At 42.4% G+C, this 20,430-nt stretch overlaps 1 protein-coding gene across 1 annotated transcript; it reads right to left on the bottom strand.

The window, feature by feature from the left end:
- Positions 1-12,830: 12,830 nt before the first annotated feature.
- Positions 12,831-19,189, bottom strand: LOC114240141 (proton-coupled folate transporter). Its single transcript, XM_028170588.2, has 7 exons — positions 18,323-19,189; positions 17,716-17,857; positions 17,297-17,398; positions 15,923-16,060; positions 15,361-15,444; positions 14,081-14,237; positions 12,831-13,320 (listed from the first exon to the last, which is right to left on the bottom strand). The coding sequence occupies exons 1-7, from the start codon at positions 19,130-19,132 to the stop codon at positions 13,248-13,250; spliced, it is 1,506 nt and encodes a 501-aa protein (XP_028026389.2). The 5' UTR covers positions 19,133-19,189; the 3' UTR covers positions 12,831-13,247.
- Between the last annotated feature and the right edge of the window lie 1,241 nt (positions 19,190-20,430).

Raw genomic sequence — 20,430 nt, 5'->3', positions numbered from 1 at the left:
GAGATAATCCCTTTTTAGTATATCGCCATATCGACCCTGTAGACATCTAGAATTACTGCATTCAACCACAATATGTTTCCAAAGATCTGTTTTGCCACGTACCATCTGGCTCCAGAATGAATTCCTCGGTGTTTCCTGATGTACACGAGCGGAGGTGACTACATAAGGTGGGCTGCTTGCTCGTATGCCCAAAGAGGCAATAAAAAAAATCCGAGGTGGTCCGAAATGGAAAAAAAACGGCGGTCTTTTAAATACACATACTTAGTCTGGTGAATCTGGAGATCTTGGTGTAAAATTTTATCTGTATCTGTGGCCAAGTACGCCTTTGTCAGTTTAAAATCCTAGCTAGAGACGCATGGATTAATTGCAGTAGATATCAGCAGGGCGGTTATACCAACTGACTAAAATCGTCGCTGACCAATTTTAAATCAAAGTAGAAGTAAATACAGTAAAAAATTCTTTGCACTTTTTCACCATCAGGCGTAGATGTATGTAGGTATACAGAATAATTTTAAAACGTATCTGATGAACAGTCCTTTATAGTCTAAGTACGTACTGATGCTCGCTACATTGATCAATAAACTCGACTATTCTTGACAATACAAAGATACCAATTACCTACTTTAGCCTTAGATTGTCAGATGTCACGTACGTCGATTCCTTGTTGTTTGTTGTTCAAAAATAAAATGTTAAACAGACAAAAGTGGAATTGCGCCACCGCAATTTAGATTCTTTTGCCAAGCTAATAATGATCATAATAAAAATATACTCAATTCATTCTTATTTAATAATCCCGCAGTTTTCTATATAGTTGGTATCTAGCGAAACGGTAACAGCTGTTATTTACATTTAGACCTCATATTTTATGTGTGGTTGGCTATTCTGCTCATGACATCTTGTAACTACTAAACACCAGATGGAATTTTAGATCTTAAGAACCAATCTAAATTGCGAAAGAGCAACACCGTCAAGACGCTTCTTCGAGAAACAAGCTTATATACAGAACAAACACCTAAAGGCTTCTAAGAAATTGAAACAATCAAGAAGTTCGGGATTATCCGAAATCAGTTTGGCAAACTTCCTTTTGATGTGTGGTAGATTAGTACCATCGTTTATTTGGTACAAAACAAAGAGGCAGTCTACATCTCCACCGAGTATGCACTTGTATTGCAAGTGCAGTGTGGGACGGTCACCTACCCGATGGAACCATGACCTGGAGAGAATCGCTGGGTCACGTTGGATGCAGGTGGCAAAGAACCAGCCGCACTGGAGATCAGTTGGAGAGGCCTATGTTCAGCAATGGACAGTGGACGGGCTGAGATGATGATGATGATGATGACACTCGTATTGTTGGCGTTTAAATTTTTTGTACTACATTATTATTATTTTTTATAGCTTAGATGGGTGGACAAGCTCACAGCCCACCTGGTGTTAAGTGGTTACTGGAGCCTATAAACATCTACAACGTAAATGCGCCACCCACCTTGAGATATAAGTTCTAAGGTCTCAGTATAGTTACAACGGCTGCCCCACCCTTCAAACCGAAACGCATTACTGCTTCACGGCAGAAATAGGCAGGGTGGTGGTACCTACCCGTGCGGACTCTCATGAGGTCCTACCACCAGTAATACATACATTGCAGCTTCATTTTTCGTTCCATATTTAAAAATTTTACTACTCTATTACGTACTATTACCCTTTATTTACTTTACCCTTTATTTTCTGATTATCTTGAAGTCATAACCATGTATACACCTTGCGAAATGCAATCACTGGTAATTGTATCCCTTCATAATTTACGTGCGTTACCGTCATTAACCATTAGTAAGCCTTATATACCACATTTCGATAAACACACTAGACATTGTGTAGATTTCAATCAGTAATTACGATTATCTGCTTATAAAGTGTGTGAGTGTGAGTGAGTGTGTGTGTGAGTGAGTGAGTGAGTGAGTGTGTGTGTGTGTGTGTGTGCGTGCGTGTGTGTGTGAGTGTGTGTGTGCGCGTGTGTGTGAGTGTGTGTGTGTGGTGTGTGCGCGTGTGTGACTGTGTGTGTGTGTGTGTGTGTGTGTGATTTAAAGTCGAGTTCAGCATTCTCTTTTATAATAAACATTATAACAGACATGTTTGATTTCCAAAAACGTCAACATCCATTGTAAAGGACTACTTTGTGTAGATAATATTAAGATTGTTGTCAGACAGAGGGCCGTTCGTAAAACTTATGTGAAATCCATATCCAACGTGATTAGAAGACACACTGCGCAGAATGTTGACCATCGGTCTACCGAATATCACCCGCTCGGTGGAAGATCTTTCCTTTCGTCGTATATCTCCAGATTTTCATTGTAAAATATTTTAGGGTGTGTTGTATTAACTTAAGAATATTGGAACGTGAAATCGATAAAGACGAGCCAAAGTATTCTAAATGGTGCTTTTAGTTACCACAAGCACCGGTCACCGTCCTCGTCGAACCCGTTGATTGCCACGAAGGGCTCGAAGAGTGAATTAACCTATAGACACAGCCCACTGAGTTTCACGCCAGATCTTCTCGGTGGGTCGCGTTTCCGATCCGGTGGTAGATTCTGCGATGCACTGCTCTTGCTAGGCCCAGTGTTAGCAACACTCCCGGTTAGAGCCCCGTGAGCTACCTACACGTCAAGGAGAAGCTAAAATAGCCTCGCAACGCTATCAGCATAGGCAGGAGAAAAAAAGCGGTGCAGACTCCATATACTGTGGGATAAGGGCAAGAAGAAAAAGAAGAATACGATTGTTGATAGAACAAATCGAATGTCTCATTCAGCCACGACGCTTGCTTAAAACTTGTCATGAATTATGTTTAAGAGTACTTAAGATTTGCAGCCTATTGGCTACGTATTGTTTATTTGTATGTTTTGTTTGTAATGTTTGATAGTGGAAGACACTCTGCTATCAGGCTAAGCGATTAAATATTAGGTTTTTACTTGTGAAATTACTGTTTAGTACACAGAGATTTCCATTTTTATAAATGTTTTTAAATGGTATCAATGAAAGTATGGACCTATACCATCGACGAATATCTGCCAGTGCATTGGTAATTCAGTGCCCATTCTTGAAGAAGTCCGATTTGCGGTAGCCAGCAAACTCTTCAAAAGCATTTCGAACTGCCTGTACTGGGTATTGATTTTTTTCCTGTGAACGAGTTGTCAAAATTTTTGAAAAAAGTAGAAGTCTGTTGGCGTAAGGTCTGGTGAGTGTAGCGGAAGACACAACACTTCCGACTTTGTTTTCTAATCCGCAGTAACGCTGGTTTCATTTCGTAAGAAGCTGTGATGTATTAAGCCGGTACTAAACTACCAGTGACTATGGGTCTTTTATGGGTAAGTTTTAGTTCGAGACATTGTCTAGATATTAAAACAGGGTCTAACCTAGATGGTGTCCGCTTATGGTGATCAAAAAGATAACACTTTATATCACAAGCGACAATGCCGTTCAAAATCTCTTCGTTTCTTTGTTTCTTTAGCAACAAAAAGCAACCTAAACGCATTCTTCGTCCTGGCGATCTTTGAGCTTGGGCGTTGCCCACTTACCAAGTTTTTTTTAGCTTGTCATGCTTACCCAAATTGACCAATACTGTTTCGATGCTACCATTGTAAGCTGCTACTAACTCAGCGGCAGATTGAGTGTCGTCAGCTTCCACCATCGTTGACTTTGGTTTTCCAGAATCACGGGGTTCATTTTTTGGATCAACATTTCTATGTCGGAACCATTCAAACCAATGACGAGTTGCGCGTTCGTTTGTAGTTATTAACTAAGTACACGTCATCAATGCTGTGAGCCATTTGTGTGTAATTGGTACTGCGACGGAGCCCGTATTCTATATTTACTCGTATTTGTATCGTGTCCAAATTGATGAAAGGTATTTTATCTTTTTACTGGTGGTAGGACCTCTTGTGAGTCCGCGCGGGTAGGTATCACCACCCCGCCTATTTCTGTCGTGAAGCATTAATGCGTTTCGGTTTGAAGGGTGGGGCAGCCGTTGTAACTATACTGAGATCTTAGAACTTATATCTCAAGGTGGGTGGCGCATTTACGTTGTAGATGTCTATGGGCTTCAAGAACCATTTAACACCAGATGGGCTGTGAGCTCATCCACTCATCTAAGCACCAAAAAAAAGGTATACAAATATAGTGATAATAAAACACTAATTAATTAACAAATAACTGAATTTGAAAACAGAATTCCATGTGTTCAAAATAAAAATTCATCGATTACATAACAAATAGCCAGTATTGTAAAATCACAACTTAACAGGTTTATTATTTAAAAAAAAAAAAATTAGGTATATTATTTAAAAAAAAAAAAATTACCTACAAAATGTTGCGAACACCTGGCTTGGCAGTTCAACTTGACCTTATATCAGGCTACTAATATACATAAAAGAGAATATTCGTATTGTGTGTGTGTGTGTATTCGTTACATCTAAGTCTAGATTTAACTTTGAATTTCGCCGACATACGTACGCATAGGCTTTGATATAATTTAATACGTTCTTTATATGTAAAGAGGGCCGCAAAAGTGCTTGGATAGTACAGTGATTTTTTTTGTGCGTAGACAGGGAATGAACTCACATGGTGTTAAGTCGTTACATGAGGTCAATCACGTGTATGACGCCATTTTGAGGCATGAGGTCTAAGCCTATATTAACGGCTGTTCCACCCTTAAAATGGGAACATGACACTTCTTCGCGGCAGCAACGGATAGAGTGCTATGCGCGTTTTCCGAAAGTAGCTACGCGGCCAGTAAATACGCAAATTGTATTTCTACGATCACAATAGATAACGCTCTTCCATTTTCGAATTTCAGTTAAAAAAAAAGGTTTATTTTTATAAAATAAACTTTGACAAACATCACTTGTTAGAAGTTATGATTTTATACAAAAATCATTTTCTATGACGGAATTCGATCGTGAGACTTTTATTTCACGATTTAACTTCTCGAACGCTGCTCGACCATTTTAAAGTATTTATTGGTGGTTGAAACTTGAAATAAGAGACCACTATGAATGAATATTTAAGACTATAATTATCATATTAGCCAAGCTGAATATAAGTGTAAATATTATATCTATACTAATATTATAAAGCTGAAGAGTTTGTTTGTTTGTTTGAACGCGCTAATCTCAGGAACTACTGGTACGATTTGAAAAATTATTTCATTGTTAGATAGCCCATTTATTGAGGAAGGCTATGGGCTATATAACATGTCATCACGGACCAATAAAAGTGGAGCACTGATAAAGAACGTTTCAAAATATTTACTCCCACTACTATTTATTCACTTACTACGTAAATGAAGTGGAGACAAAATTTAGCGTTATGCCAAAGTAACTATTCCACGCGGACGGAGTCGCGGACAAAAACTAGTTATTTATATAAGAAATTTATATATTTTGGAGAAGTAGGCATTTAATACCGCTACGGTACAATGAAAGAGTGGTTAGGTAACAAACACAATTAAATATTTATTGGGTAGCTATCTACTATGCGTGTATCAAATAAACCCACCGCCACCATCTATATCGTTCCCTCACTAAGGATCGCGACCACATGTGCCGTTCCTCCACTGTGTTAGATCATGGGGAGTATGGACCACATGGTACAGACTACTACTAGCTGCTTCTCTCAGACTGGCAGGGAGTTTTTCACTCGGGTAGTGGGGTTCGCCCCGAGGCCCGTCCCGTGCCCCCGTAAGGGGGTACGATGACCCCATCTTACTTCTTACTAGATCTGACTATTTGGCTGGTGTTCTGCCCACGGCGCGCTTGCCTTCTATGCGACCCGCAATTATGAGCTTCTCTAATTCATGTCTGGGAGACCGCATGATGTGTCCGAAGAAGCTTTTTTTTTAAAGGCTTAGATGGGTGGACGAGCTCACAGCCCACCTGATGTTAAGTGGTTACTGGATCCCATAGACATCTAGAACGTAAATGCGCCACCCATCTTGAGATATAAGTTCTAAGATCTCAGTGTAGTTACAACGGCTGCCGCCCCACCATTCAAATCGAAACGCATTACTGCTTCACGGCAGAAATAGGCAGGGCGGTGGTACCTACCCGTGCGGACTCACAAGAGGTCCTACCACCAGTAAAGCTCATAGGACGTTCCCGGCAGATGGCAGAGAGCCTTTTTCACATGTTTAGCTCCCTTAAAATGGACTAGTTAGTTCTCAAGGCAGTCTACGGTATTCGTAACACGCCACCATCTATTATGTTTTTATTAAAATAAATTCAACTGCTTATAGGATTATAAAATTTAAGATATTGTGTAATTCTGCATTCGACTGTACCTAAATTGGGATGAAAGAATGTTGTCAGAATACACGTGGGTCTACGATATTTTTTTTTTTTTTTTTCCTACCTATGCTGATAGCCTTGAGAGGCTATTTCAGCTTCACCCTAACGTTAGTAGGTGAGCTCGCGGGGCTCAACCGGAGAGTTGCTAACACTGACCCTAGCAAGAGCAGTGCTTCGCAGAATCTACCACCGGATCGGAAACGCGACCCACTGAGAAGATCCGGCGAGAAACTCAGTGGGCTGTGTCTATGGGTTAGTTCGCTCGTCGAGCCCTTCGTCGCAAGCGACGGGTTCGACGAGGACGGTGACCGGTGCTTGTGGTGCCTAAAAGCACCGTTAATGGATCAGGAGGATCCGTAATGACGTGCTTTGGGCGACGTCGACGGTTTACCATTCGGTCTACTGGGTCGGGTATGTAATTTCCAGCGGCTACGATGAGAGGGTTCTCATGTCGTGCCGCCTTCTCAAAATGGCGCAGCGATGCCGACTGTAGATACTTACTAAAAGAGTCGAGCTCCAGGTCGTCGTGGAGATCCACATTCCTAAGGAACCAAGGCGCTCCGACGGCTATCCTGCAGAATCGTGATTGAATAACCTGAAGGGATTTCAAGTTGGTGCGGGCTGCGTGAGCGAACACTACGCTTGCATACGTCATGACGGGGCGTATACAAGTTTTTTAGAGAGTTACCTTATTGCGGAGGGACAGTTTGCTTCGACTACAAAGCATTGGATAGAGTCGTCCATTGATATACAAACTAAATAATAACGGGGAGAGCGCGGAGCCTTGCGGGACTCCGGCGGTCAGTTGACGGGGACGAGAACGAGTTCCCTCTACTCGATATCGAAACGAACGTTTCGACAAGAAGTCTCGTATGATGAGCACGAGTCTGTCTGGCACTCCCATGTTGTACAGTTTATAAATTAAACCGTTGTGCCAGACTTTGTCGAACGCCTTCGCGATGTCGAAGAAGAGGGCGCCGGTCGGGATTTGTTTACGCCTATTTAGTCCTATCAGAATGTGCTCCGTGAGGCGGTGCACTTGTTGTACGCACGAGTGTTTAGAGCGGAATCCGAACTGTTCGTCAATGAGAATTTTGTTCGCGGTAACAAAATCCCAGAGGCGTTTCCTAAGGAGCCGTTCGTAAATTTTTCCTATCGTCGAGAGGAGACTAATCGGACGGTAACTAGAAGTTTCGTTTGTCGGTTTGCCCGGCTTATGTATACCGATAACGTCCGCTTCTTTCCACACCGCGGGAAAGATGCAGTGCGTCATAGCGGCATTTAAAATTGTAGCCAACATTGCTATCAGTTGGACTGGCAAAAATTTTAGCGCGCGGTTGTGGATGCCGTCGGAGCCGGGTGCCTTCCTAGGTTGGAGGTTGTGGATCGCGTCTCTAACTTCGTCAGTGGTAATGGGGGGTAACGCGTCCGAGGGCGGCAGGGAAGCTCTGCGCTCGACCTCCCTGTCGACTAACTCGGTGTGTTCGGGGTCCGCGTGTTGAGTGCTGGTGGTGCACTGCTCTTGCAGTGCATCGGCCAGCAGCTCAGCCTTGTCATCGTCATCGAATGCCGGTGGTTGGCCTGAAGGGCGTATGAGGGGAGGCATAGTAGCGGTAGTTTCGGATTTGAGAGTCCTAGCTAGTCGCCAGTATGCTTGGTGGGAGGGCGCGAGTTGTTCTAGATAACTATGCCAATTATCGTTACGCGCGTCGCTTAAGCGGGAGTGGACTTCGCGTTGTAGACGACGCATCCGAATCCGGTTTGAATGCGTGGGAAGACGATCGTAGGCCCGGATTGCCGCGTTCCTAACTCTTAAGAGATTCCTAAGATCGGGGGACAGTCTGATGTGGTGGAAGCTGTCCTCCACATCGACTTCTTTTGAAGATCTAATGATCGCGGAAGAGATGTGATCGGTAATGATGTTTATGGATTCGACGGTGTCCTCGGGGGATGGATTCGAATCCGGGCCGCAAGGGAGGATTGGCGGAGCGGCGTCGGCTAGGCACGTGCCCAGCTTATTCTAATCCACCATGGTCCTCGTAACAGTGACTGGGTTGTGAGGGCGACCGAGCTGCATAACGACAGGTCGGTGGTCTGAGTCGAGCTCTGACATTGCTTCGATGGAACGCAAGCGCAGAGTTACGTTCCTAAGCAATGCCAGGTCTATAGTGCTCGGACGGAGCGCGATGTTATACGGATAACATGTTGGAGTTGGGGGACCGACTATTTCAAAGGTGAGGTCGTCTATAAACGCGTCGAGACGCCTACCGTTGACGTTTGTACGATGGCAGTTCCACCTAGTGTGGTGGCAATTTAGATCGCCTGCCAGGATGACAGAGTCTCCCATGCCGAACAGTGACTCGATGTCACTGCTCAGAAGGGGCTTGTCCGGGGGGAGATAAACGGATGCGATGACGATCGGCTGGTGTCCCGTCAGCGAGATACGGCACACTGACGCCTCGATATGTAAGAGCGAGGGAGTATCGAGAGGGACAACGTGCAGGGCCCGTCTATAGTAAATGGCAGTCCCGCCTTTGGAGGCGGTGAGTCTGTCATTCCTAACCATGACGTAGTTCGCGACTTTCGGGTCGCGACGCGAGGGCTTCAGACAGGTTTCCTGCACTAATAGAATATCTACAAGATTATCGCGGAGGAATTCAAAAATTTGATCGCGTTGCCGCGCGAGTCCGTTAGCATTATAGAATGCTAACGTAAGGGAATACGGTTTTTCTCTACCTTTTTGCGCCATTGATTATCGGTAAAGATTTTATAACGTACGCGACACGGACTCGTAGACGTCCATGTGATCGAAAGCGGCCGCGAGCCGCTGTTCGGGGGTTACCGACCTACGTATCGCGTCTGCGAACGATCGCAGACGGTCGAAGTTGACTGCGGTGACGAAGTCACGCACGAGCGCGAAGTCGTTGACGGCAGAGGGTTGCGGGGGACGGAACGCGGGCGCGGGGCGAGGTGCGAGCAGGGGCTGGGGCGCGGGGCGTGTCACGAGCGGGGGCGGGGGTGCGGTTTCCGTTCCCGCCTTCGTATACGGCAGCGGTTTTTTCCACGCCGACACCGTGGGAACTGCAGCCGGCACGAAGGCGGGTTTCGGCACTGAAGGCGCCGAAGTCTTTGGGCCGACGGTTCGGGGGGCTGGGTGGGTCGGACGTTTTCGCGGAGCCCTAGGACATCCACGGTAGTTCGCGGGGTGCCCTTGCTTAAGGCATAGGACACAGCTTGGAGGTTCGGTCGCGGTTTCCCTAACACGCGAGCAATCTAGTGTGGCGTGGTCGCCGAGGCACTTTACGCAGCGGGGGCGCGCGTGGCAATTACGAGCCGAGTGGCCGTAAAGCTGGCATCTGTAGCACTGCCCGGGAGTGCCACGTCTATGGGGGCTTCAATTGAGATCCCGGATAGGCCGCAAATTGTCGTGAGACATGCGATCTTCTTTTTGGCCTCCGGGGTGGGTTCTAGCGCTACTAGAATCATGTTGTAGGGCTGTTTGCCCCGCCCACTGTGCATCCGGTGCACACTAACTAGCGGGAGGGACTGAGCGGTCAGATCCTCCTTAATGTACTCGATATCTAGCTCTTTTGGGACTCCGCGTATTACTACGCGGAGCTCGCGGTCCTCCTGAAGAGCATAGGTGTGAAAACCTATGTTCTCCTTTCGGAGGTATGAAGAGAGGGCCCTATGGTCGCCCGGCGTTGCGACCTTTATCTGAATCCCATGCGCGACGTTACGCGCATGGGTATAATTAATTTTATTTGCCTGAAGGGCCTGGGAAACGCGGTTCCACGCAGTTTTTTCCTGGAGAATCAGCGGGGGCGGGGCAGCTACTTTAGGAGCGGGCGCGGGTTTGGGACGCGGCGGTGGGGTTACACGGCGAGCGGAGTCCGACTCCGGTGTCACGACTACCTGCGGGCGGGAGGCGGTCGCGGATTTAGTCTGCTTCGTCGTGGAGCTCCGGGACTCCACGGCGCGAGTACGTTTTTTACCGCGCGTTACGGTTTGGAACCCATCCGAAGTTCCAGGCTGAGGGCTTGACGCGGATTCGAAATCCATCTCCGATTCGGTATCGGAGCCTGAACTCGAAACGATCGAGGTCGCGACGGACGAAACGCGCGATGACGTAGTCGACGCGGGCGCGGGGGTGGGGGTAGCGTTAGGCGCTTCGTGAGTCGCTACGTCGGAACGTGCGCTCGAACTTGACGCGGCGGCGGGGGGCGCGCGGCGTGCCTCCGAGGCACGTTTGAAGTACGCGGCGACGGACGCGGGGGGGGAGGGATTGCCACGGGCGGCCCTAAACTCTAGGTACTCGGCCCTAATTGACGGGTACCTATCCCAGAGGAACCCGACAATATCACTAGCACAATCTTCTTCCATTTTTCGGTCTTCTTGCCCGGGGGGGGCGGCCTTTGTTGAACTCGCCGAAAGGCGAGGCCCCGGATAGGATTTGTAACCCCCCTGTGCTGCAGGACAGCAAGGAGCAGGGGGGGGGAATGCCTATGCCGTGAAAACGGCAATCGGCGGGGAAAAGGAAAGGAACCCGCTCGGGCTGTATAGTGCTACAGCAGGCAGAATCGCGAGCGGGGGTCTAGTCTTGAAAAAGACTGTTGTTTTGGGAAGGGTTAGGAAATCGCTAGCCTGTGAGTGCCACAGGAAGCCTGAACGTAGCGATTGGTTTTGCCTTGAAAAAGGCAGTTGGTAAAGGGTGGGTTCGCGGTTACAAAACTTTAGCGCACAAAAATGGACTCCGAGACGCAAATCGCAAGCGACCAACGGATCGGCACGTCCGCACTACCGAATTGTAAGCACGATGTATTCACGGTCACTACACTGTCGAGCACAGCTGTGAGTTCAGAGACGCAGCTCGCAAGCGGGCCACGGATCGGAAAGCACGTCCGCGCACGACCGAGTCGTGAGCGAGAATGGTCTACGATATCAGGCGCACCTGTATATATATATAATATGAGTTCACGAGAAATTTCATCTATTCCATCTTCAACATTCAAATTGTTAGTGAAATTATTATGATTTTTTTTATTGCATATACGACATGGACGAGCTCACAGCCCACCTGCTGTTAAATGATAACCGGAGCCCATAGACATCTATAACGTAAATGCCGCCACCCACCTTGAGATATAAGTTCAAAGGTCTCAGTATATTTAGAACGGCTGCCCCACCCTTCAAGCCGAAAGGCATTACTATTTCACGGCAGAAACAGGCAGGGTGGTGGTACATATCCGTGCGGACTCACAAAGGTCCTACCACCAGTAATTACGCAAATTATAATTTTGCGGGTTTGATTTTTATTACAGGATGTTATTCCTTCACCATGGAAGTCAATCGTGAACATTTGTTAAGTACGTATTTCATTAGAAAAAATGGTACCCGCCTGCGGGATTCGAACACCGGTGCATCGCTAAACACGAATGCACCGGACGTGTTATCCTTTAGGCTACGACGACTGCAAAATGGATGGATTGGGTCCACCGGATTTATTCCTTTTTAAAATACACATACCAGGTTACCAGATGTGCTTACTTAATATTTTGTTCTTGTGGTTAGGTAGACGATCCAGTTTGTATTAAGTAGTATCATAGATTCAAGACAAAGGGAAGACTCTAAGACCCTGTACCAATTTCGTTGAACAGAACTTCCACGCCGAAGTAATTCGAGTCACTAAAAATTAAATTAACGAAGCGGTCACTAAATTACAACCCAACTTAAAAACAAGTTTATTTGGATATCGAGTGATAAAAAAAATGTTTGAACAAAAGCCAGAAATTGAAATATCGGTTTTCTGGAAGTGAAACTGACTTGCAGTTTTTGTGAAAAGTATTATTATGGTTTGAAATTTTGTATATGTCGGAGAAGCCACACTATTAACACCATCGTCAGACATCATAGGGGCGAATAGGGTGTTCGAGCTAAGAGAAATATTCAGTACACCAATCATGGTTGTTGTCTTAAAACAATTTAGAAATCGTACAAACGAAAACAAATGACAGTTGTTAGGACGGATGCACCGCTCTTTAAGAAGGCTGGTTGGTGAGTGTAATGGCGTCTACGCGCCTCCATCGGTTAAGCTCTGTCGAAGCACGAAGTTAGCCAAGTTCCGACGATACCGCAATCGTGCTGCCATCTCTCGGGAATCGTGCTGCGTTTTGTTTAGCTACCAAATTAATGACCGTCTCCGACATTTATGAGGCTACTTTCGTACCGGTCACCCTCCTCGTCGAACCCGTTGCTTGCGAAGAAGGGCTCGACGAGCAAATTAAACCATAGACACATCTCACTGAGTTTCTCGCCGGATCTTCTAAGTGGATCGAGTTTTCGATCCGGTGGTAGATTCTGCGAAGCACTGCTCTTGCTAGGGCCAGTGTTAGCAACATATCCGGTTTGAGCCCTATTAGCTCACCTACATGTTAGGATGAAGCTGAAATTTTAATAGCCTCTTAAGGCTTTCGTCATAAGTAGGAAAAAAAATATTACTAATAACAAAAACATATTTATTGAAGCTATGTTTAAAACTATTAGTGAATGTAATAAAATTTGCCAACTTAAGTGACTCATAAAAAGTAGTATGGCTTATTTCCGATACGATAAAATAATAAAACTGGTCTTAGTAGAAATGTCACTAATAAATTATGCAATGTAAACAATTTTTAATAATAAAAAAATGCAGCTGACTCACGTCTATATAGCAAAGATAGTATCGAGTAAATTAAGTTGCAAAAATGAAATAGCACTTAAGCCTAGCTTAACATAATCAGATATTGCACTTGAGGTTGATTATTGTCGTTTCTGCTTCGAAATCGTCTCCCTTAGCAAAAAATTGTTCCCTATTGTATCTAGCAAGATAGTCGTCTAATAATGTTGATATATGTAGTTTAAGTAGATACGGTATTGTTAGGAGCTATTATTCAGCTCGATTTCTTTCTCGGGATTTCGTAATTCCAGCCTATGTTTTATGAAGATCCATCTGTAAAGAGATTCAATTATTATTTTATGTCAACAATCCAAAAGGAACAAACGTAAACAATGAGATGAAGTCTGAAAGGTACTATGTCATCAGGGCGATGACGTGTCTAAGGAATTAGCCAACCATTCTGAACTACCACGTTAGATTTATTTATATAGAATTGATATATGCAGAATTATGGAATAATAGATTTTTTTTTCAGTAACGCATAGTCTCTTCATCATTAACTTACTCCTAAGTGATAAACCAGTAAAAAATTTGAGAAGTGCAACCTTAACACGTGCAAGCAATGCTCACGATTGACTTCCACGGTGAAGGAATAACATCGTGTAATAAAAATGAAACCCGCAAAATTATAATTTGCGTAATTACTGGTGGTAGGACCTCTTGTGAGTCCGCGCGGGTAGGTACCACCGCGCTGCCTATTTCTGCCGTGAAGCAGTAATGCGTTTCGGTTTGAAGGGTGGGGCAGCCATTGTAACTATACTTGAGACCTTAGAACTTATATCTCAAGGTGGGTGGCACATTTACGTCGTAGATGTCTATGGGCTCCAGTAACCACTTAACACCAGGTAGGCTGTGAGGTCGTCCAACCAAATCTAGCAATAAATAAATAAAAGCAATATTTATTGACTAGTTTAAACAGACAAAGCTAGGATATGCCCTACTTGGGTTAGTGGCTACCGAATTCCACGAAAAAGACTGACGCCACCCACTTTGGGTTCTGGTTTCAACCATTACATCTGGAAACTAGACTTACAGTAAAATGGCTATAGCTGGAATACTCATGAGGGAGCTATAAAGGTATACGGCTCCAGTGAATACTGATACAGTACGCGCGTATATCGTCGAATATGTGGGGTCGAAAACCAGAGCTGCCAATGTCTCCACCAGACTGAACAAAGAGTTCATTTTACCTGAAAATATTTGAAAACGCATTAGTGTTATCATAGCAATAATTTAAAACAGCGCATTGATGAAGTGCATTAATTGAGACCTAACCGCTCACACGTATTTAATTCGATTAAGGTAAAGCTTTATCCAGCTGCCGTTGGACATTGAGAAGCTTTTGCAAAAGTACGAAAGTTTCCGTGCTGGTGACACAGCAGTTTTCTACCACACGGCAGACTATTGAGTGGCAAAATAATGAAATTCATGTTTTTTTTTTGTGTTTGTCGTATCACTCTTGTCTCATGTGTATAACCGCCTTTTTTTAATTGCTTAGATGGGTGGACGAGCTCACAGCCCACGTGGTGTTAAATGGTTATTTAACTTAGGTTGTTAGGAGCCCATAGACATCTACAACGTAATTGTGCCACCAACCTCGAGATATAAGCTCTAAGGTCTCAGTATAGTTACAACGGCTATCCCACCCTTTAAACCGAAACTCATTACTGCTTCACGGCATAAATAGGCGGGGCGGTGGTACCTACCCGTGCGGACTCACAAGAGGTCCTACCACCAGTAAAAAAACTTATCTGCCGATATGACTCGGTCGGTCCATCGCATAGGCAGCCTTCTACGCGGTCTGGTGTCTTCTACTTTGCCCCTGAACGGTAAGGCTCTATGGAGTTATTTTTATCCAAGTAAATTGATAATACGTATAGATAAAAGCAGCTTAAATAGATGATGTAATTGTTCATGGCCCAACGGGGAAAACGATTCACCACCTTTTTTTTCCTACCTATGCTGATAGCCTTGAGAGGCTATTTCAGCTTCACCCTAACGTGTTTAGGTGAGCTCACGGGGCTCAAACCGGAGTGTTGCTAACACTGATCCTAGCAAGAGCAGTGCTTCGCAGAATCTACCACCGGATCGGAAACGCGACCCACTGAGAAGATCCGGCGAGAAACGCAGTGGGCTAAATTCACCACCACCATCATCAACTTATATAGACAAAACATATAACAGCATATTAATTGTTAAAACACTGAAATTTATATCTATTAATACGTACCCTGACATTTATATTTGAATCACGATAACGATAACGATGCGATAACGTTTATCTACAAGTGTAATTTTTTTAATTGTCCTTACCCATCTCTTCGCTAGGAATAAGTTTTGAAGCTAACGATCTCAGTGAAGTATACGTGGTTGCATTCAATATCTCTACAATTGGAACTGCGGACAAAATATATAAGGACCTTAAAACGTTTATATAACATATTTGCATATATGGTTAGTGCAGGCGTTTTATCACCCTATTTTATTGCATAGGCGCTTGCACAAGCCAACACTATGATGATAGATAATTACCAGAACCTATAGATAATACAACGTGAATGCTCTCCTCTACCTTGAGATATGAGGTCGAAATTACAATTATATTACCCAGCAATTTCATACTGTTTCCTACTGGAACGTATGGCTGCCTTACAGTAGGAATAGGTCTTTTTGATTGCACGTTGCTGTCTCTTCATCGTGATCATTATTTATGGATACGTTTTTAAGTACGTAGTTCCTTAAAAAGTTGGCATCTAGCTGTCTGCGGGGTTTGTACACCGGCTTAATTGCATCGCCCGATATGAGAACACGTACAGGCGTCTTTTAGTATAAGTCTCGACCACTTGCGAATTTTTTCTTTAGATTAAATACCTACTCGTGTACATTTGGAAGTCGGTTTGGACGAATATCATGCTAATACTGCCTGCCAATTTGCTTAGGATCGAGATGAGACATAGCACTGAATCGTGGAATCCCCAACGCTTGCTGAAGACACTGATGGAGATAAGTGCCCCTGTAAAAAATATTTCTGTATTATATATTTATATTTTAATTAATATAATGAAAAATTATTTTTAAATACTATTATAGTATTCAATCTTAAGATATTTGAGGACCTGCTATTGTAATAGAAAGATTTAAAACAAGGAAAGGCCAGCAGGGCCTTTTCACTGCAATAGACATAAAAAACAATGAAATATCGTTTCTATTTAATAAAAGGTTGATCTTGTCTAGTCCTATCGCTTATTAATACAAATCTAGTGCTCATTATGTTTTGGGATTCCAGTTTTAGATTAAAACTGCCGTAATTAAATGGTGGGAGATATAGGCAACATAATTGGAATATTACTGTAGGGGCTTACAATAAGCCCAACCACCAGCATTTTGTAACTTTATAAATTTTTCACGTTTGATTTTTGCCATACAATATTTTTATCTTTTTTTTTTCTTTTTTTAACCTACCTATGCTGATAGCCTTAAAGGCTATTTCAGCTTCGGCTCAAACCGGAGTGTCGGTAAAATTGGACCTAGCAAGAGCAGTGCTTTGCAGAATCTAGTACCAGATCGGAAACGCGACCCACTGAGAAGATACGACGAAAAACTCAGTGGTATTTGTCTGTGGGTTAAATTTTTACCATAAAATCAGGGTTTCATACTTTGTGACGGACAGTGTTGAGCTTCTCTGTTAATACCGAGTATATCAACTAATCAATATCAATACGTACAGTAAAACAGTAGATATCGGTGTGTCCTGTATATTGAAGAAACGTAATAATAGTAATAATAGAAAAAAGATAATCGGGGAAGAGTAATAGAACATAAGCAAGGGATATTTATAATCCTTGTTTGTCCCGTTTGTTTGTTAATTATGAAACGGATTTTCTTGTAGTTTTTTGTAGGTAAACCGATATTAAATGCGCGAGAACAGGCTTTGTTTCATTAAAATCGGCTGTCGAAATAAATGTTATCGTATTATGAATTTTACTTTTAAATTGATTTAATTCTCGAAATGATTTATGATTTAAGAAGTAACATGGTAAGTAAATAAAGTCATTATATCAGTGCGATAGTAACGTTTGTTATGCTTTCAAACCGAAACCGCTTAACCGATTTTGATAAGATTCGTTCTTGAAATAGACATTTCAGAAAGAATATACGGTACTTTTCATCCTGCTGCTGACAAGGGTATTTGACCCCGTAATGTACAATGTAAAAAAGTTAGTACAGAATGTTAGAATGGATTACTTACCGAAAGAATGTGTAATGATACTGTAGGTTGAATATAAACTGTATTTAACTGCATCCCATTTTAATTTGTATCTCAAATATAGATACGTAATTATTCTTTCACCTGTAAACAGAAATTTAGAAATTTTAGTGGAATAGTAACTCCTATGTTACTTATTTGATGGGTGAGATAGATTGTTTCAGTGCATTTAATAATGAACTTCGACCTTATAATTTAGTTTTGACGGTCGTATTTGCGTTGCGCAGTTTTTGGGAACTTACATAGTACCAGACCACTTGGAATTTTTGCTATCTATGTCACTCCTATCTATTAGAATTTCTATAATCTCTTCTATAATGTCTCGTATAATCTGCCTTTAAAAATACTTTCCAATAAGACATCTCACGTAAATGCTTCTATAGAGAAGTGAATGTACATACCATGATCGGGTCCATATATTATGGCTACTACTAATAAAGTCAGTATTATTTTTGATCTAAAATTCCCTTGACGTTTCTTGAAAGCGACAGAAACGGTTTCTTTCACTAGCGATATTAGATCAAAACAAGATACCGATTTAGGCTGAAAAGGAAATAAAAAAAAAGTATTAAGAAAGTTAGCTCATTTGTTTATTTTTGAAATAATCCAAATGCAATACAAGTTGTGGTGCAAATTGATAATACGAATGAACAAGTACACGTTTAAACAAGTTCTTTGTGTGATTAAGATTAATGTTGTGAATTAAACGTGATAGAAACCTATACGGTTGCCCTATCCCTAATAGATACTTGGACAGAGATAGACAAGATGGTTGTGCCTTAGACTAATGCCTAGGACTTACACCAATAGTCTATGATCCGTAAATTAGGCAAAAAGTCTGTAAGTGGTTCAATCATATTAGGTATGATTGTATTTATTTAGAAAATAAACTTTAAAACTATTTGAACTACGTTCAAGTTGAATTATTTATTTCGGGCGTCTTATCAATTACACCATGGATGCGTTTAAATTGATATTAAGATGGGATTTATTAAAAATATCTCTTACCTTCTCATCGCTTCCAGTATTAGGTTTCGTGTTACTTTCCAAACAGAAATAGCCGTATAAAAACGTAGCGAAATACAATGAGCCGGATGAAAAGAAAATGCCATAATAGCCCCAGTATTTCAATAAAATTCCACTAAGAGCTGTACCAATAGGAATTCCGGCCGTCAAGCATAGATTCACTAAGCCCACTCGAAACGTTCTCGATTTCTCATCAGTAATATCACTTATGTAGCTGAATACTCCTAAATATACTAAAACCCAACCTCCGGTGATGGCTGGGAATATCGCTTCTAGGAACATTGTCATTTCGACTGGAATCTCATAAAAGAAGTAAGTGCTCAATACATTGCTCACGCAGACCATAAATTCGCCGAAGATTGGGAGGAGTATGCAAATTTTTCTGTTGCCCGTCCTGTCGCTCCAAGCTCCCATGAAGATAACCAGAAGTGTGGGTATGGCGGTCTGTATAATAGTCCTCCATGATTCAATATGTGAAATTATTTGCTGGATCTCGGCTTCTTGAGTTGTGTAATTGCCTTTCCGTTCGATCAGTGCGTCGCAGACAACATCTCCGAACTGTGATTTGACGCGGCATGCTTTGTCTAAATTCAAATTTTGTATCGCCAATCTGGCCAAAGTCGAAGGTATAATTAATCCTGCGAAAATTGGCTCCACTGTTATGTTAGATTTGATTTCGCACAGTTTATCAAAGAAACTCCGATTCTCGAATTCGTCTTTATTGTTCACATTATCTTTTTCATTAATTGGTACTTGTTCGTTGATTTCTTCCTTTGTATTTTCACTTGACATTTTATTGTCTTCGTCTCGAGATAGCTTAGAGTATACTGATACGAGAACATTATCACGCGTGAGAGTTCATTTCACTCTGTGCCTATAAAATAATTTATAGACACATTCACATATAGCTTGTTCCGTTTTATTTGTGATTAATTTTCGTTTCATAATTAATTTCAGACTTTTTTTTTTTATTGCTTAGATGTGTGGACGAGCTCAAAGCCCACCTGATGTTAAGTGGTTACTGGAGCCCATAGACATCTACAACGTAAATGCGGCACCCACCTCGAGATATAAGTTCTACGGTCTCAGTATAGTTACAACGGCTGCCCCGCCCTACGAACCGAAACGCATTTCTGCTTCACGGCGGAAATAGGCGGGGTGGTGGTACCTACCCGTGCAGACTCCCAAGAGGTCCTACCACCAGTGATTACGCTATTGCTAATGTCCATGAGCAACGACAACCACTCACCATCAGGAGAATAATATGGTCCGTTTCCTACAGTGATGATAAATAAAAATATACAAGACTTCTGAAATAAATCGCGTAAGCTACAGTGAAATCCAATCAAAATGTTGTTGTATGGTTTAAAAGAACTAAGCCCACATACGGACAAGTCAGCGATTTTATTTCATGCTATTGAGTTCAGAAAACTAGAGGTCCCGCAGTAGTTGAAATTCGACTATACTTAATTGGAATTGTAAGTTTGTACACTATTATGATTGTATTTTATACTTCTATAATCACAAATTTTGCCAAGACACTATAAAAAATATTAGCAAAGACAAACAATATTTAATCTCAACTTGACAACAGACGTCAAGAACAAAAGTTTGACAATAAATTGTCCTATGCATGCGTGTGTGCGTCAAATACATGGTATGTAGTGTGTGTAATGTTTTCTTTATTGATTTGTTGTAGCTTTTATGCATTATTTAAAAAAATATTAGCATTGTGCACTTCTTCTCTATAGGTATTCTCTATAAGTGTGGAAAATTTCATACTCCTCCGTCCGCGCAATTTTCGTAAAAAGGGATACAAAGTTTTTGCTTTACGTATTAATATATAGATCAACTAAAGAAAAGACACAAAAACGAACAAGAACGACTTAAGAAAATCATAATAAGTAATATAAGCGACGATTATGAAGAACTTAAATTTATTTAAATTTTTATAGCATCCTGCTGTACAAAAAATGTATTTTAATTGAAAATAATTACTTAATGTTTGCGTTCTGTGTTTGGTTAGCTACTGCAATGTGATGTAAAGATAGCGACTGTAAATAAGATATTACAATCAATCCTCGGCATAT

Source organism: Bombyx mandarina, chromosome 22 (assembly GCF_030267445.1).
Source record: "Bombyx mandarina strain Sakado chromosome 22, ASM3026744v2".
Taxonomy (NCBI): domain Eukaryota; kingdom Metazoa; phylum Arthropoda; class Insecta; order Lepidoptera; family Bombycidae; genus Bombyx; species Bombyx mandarina.
Note: the sequence above shows the minus strand (reverse complement) of the source record. Positions and strands in the feature narration are given on the sequence as shown.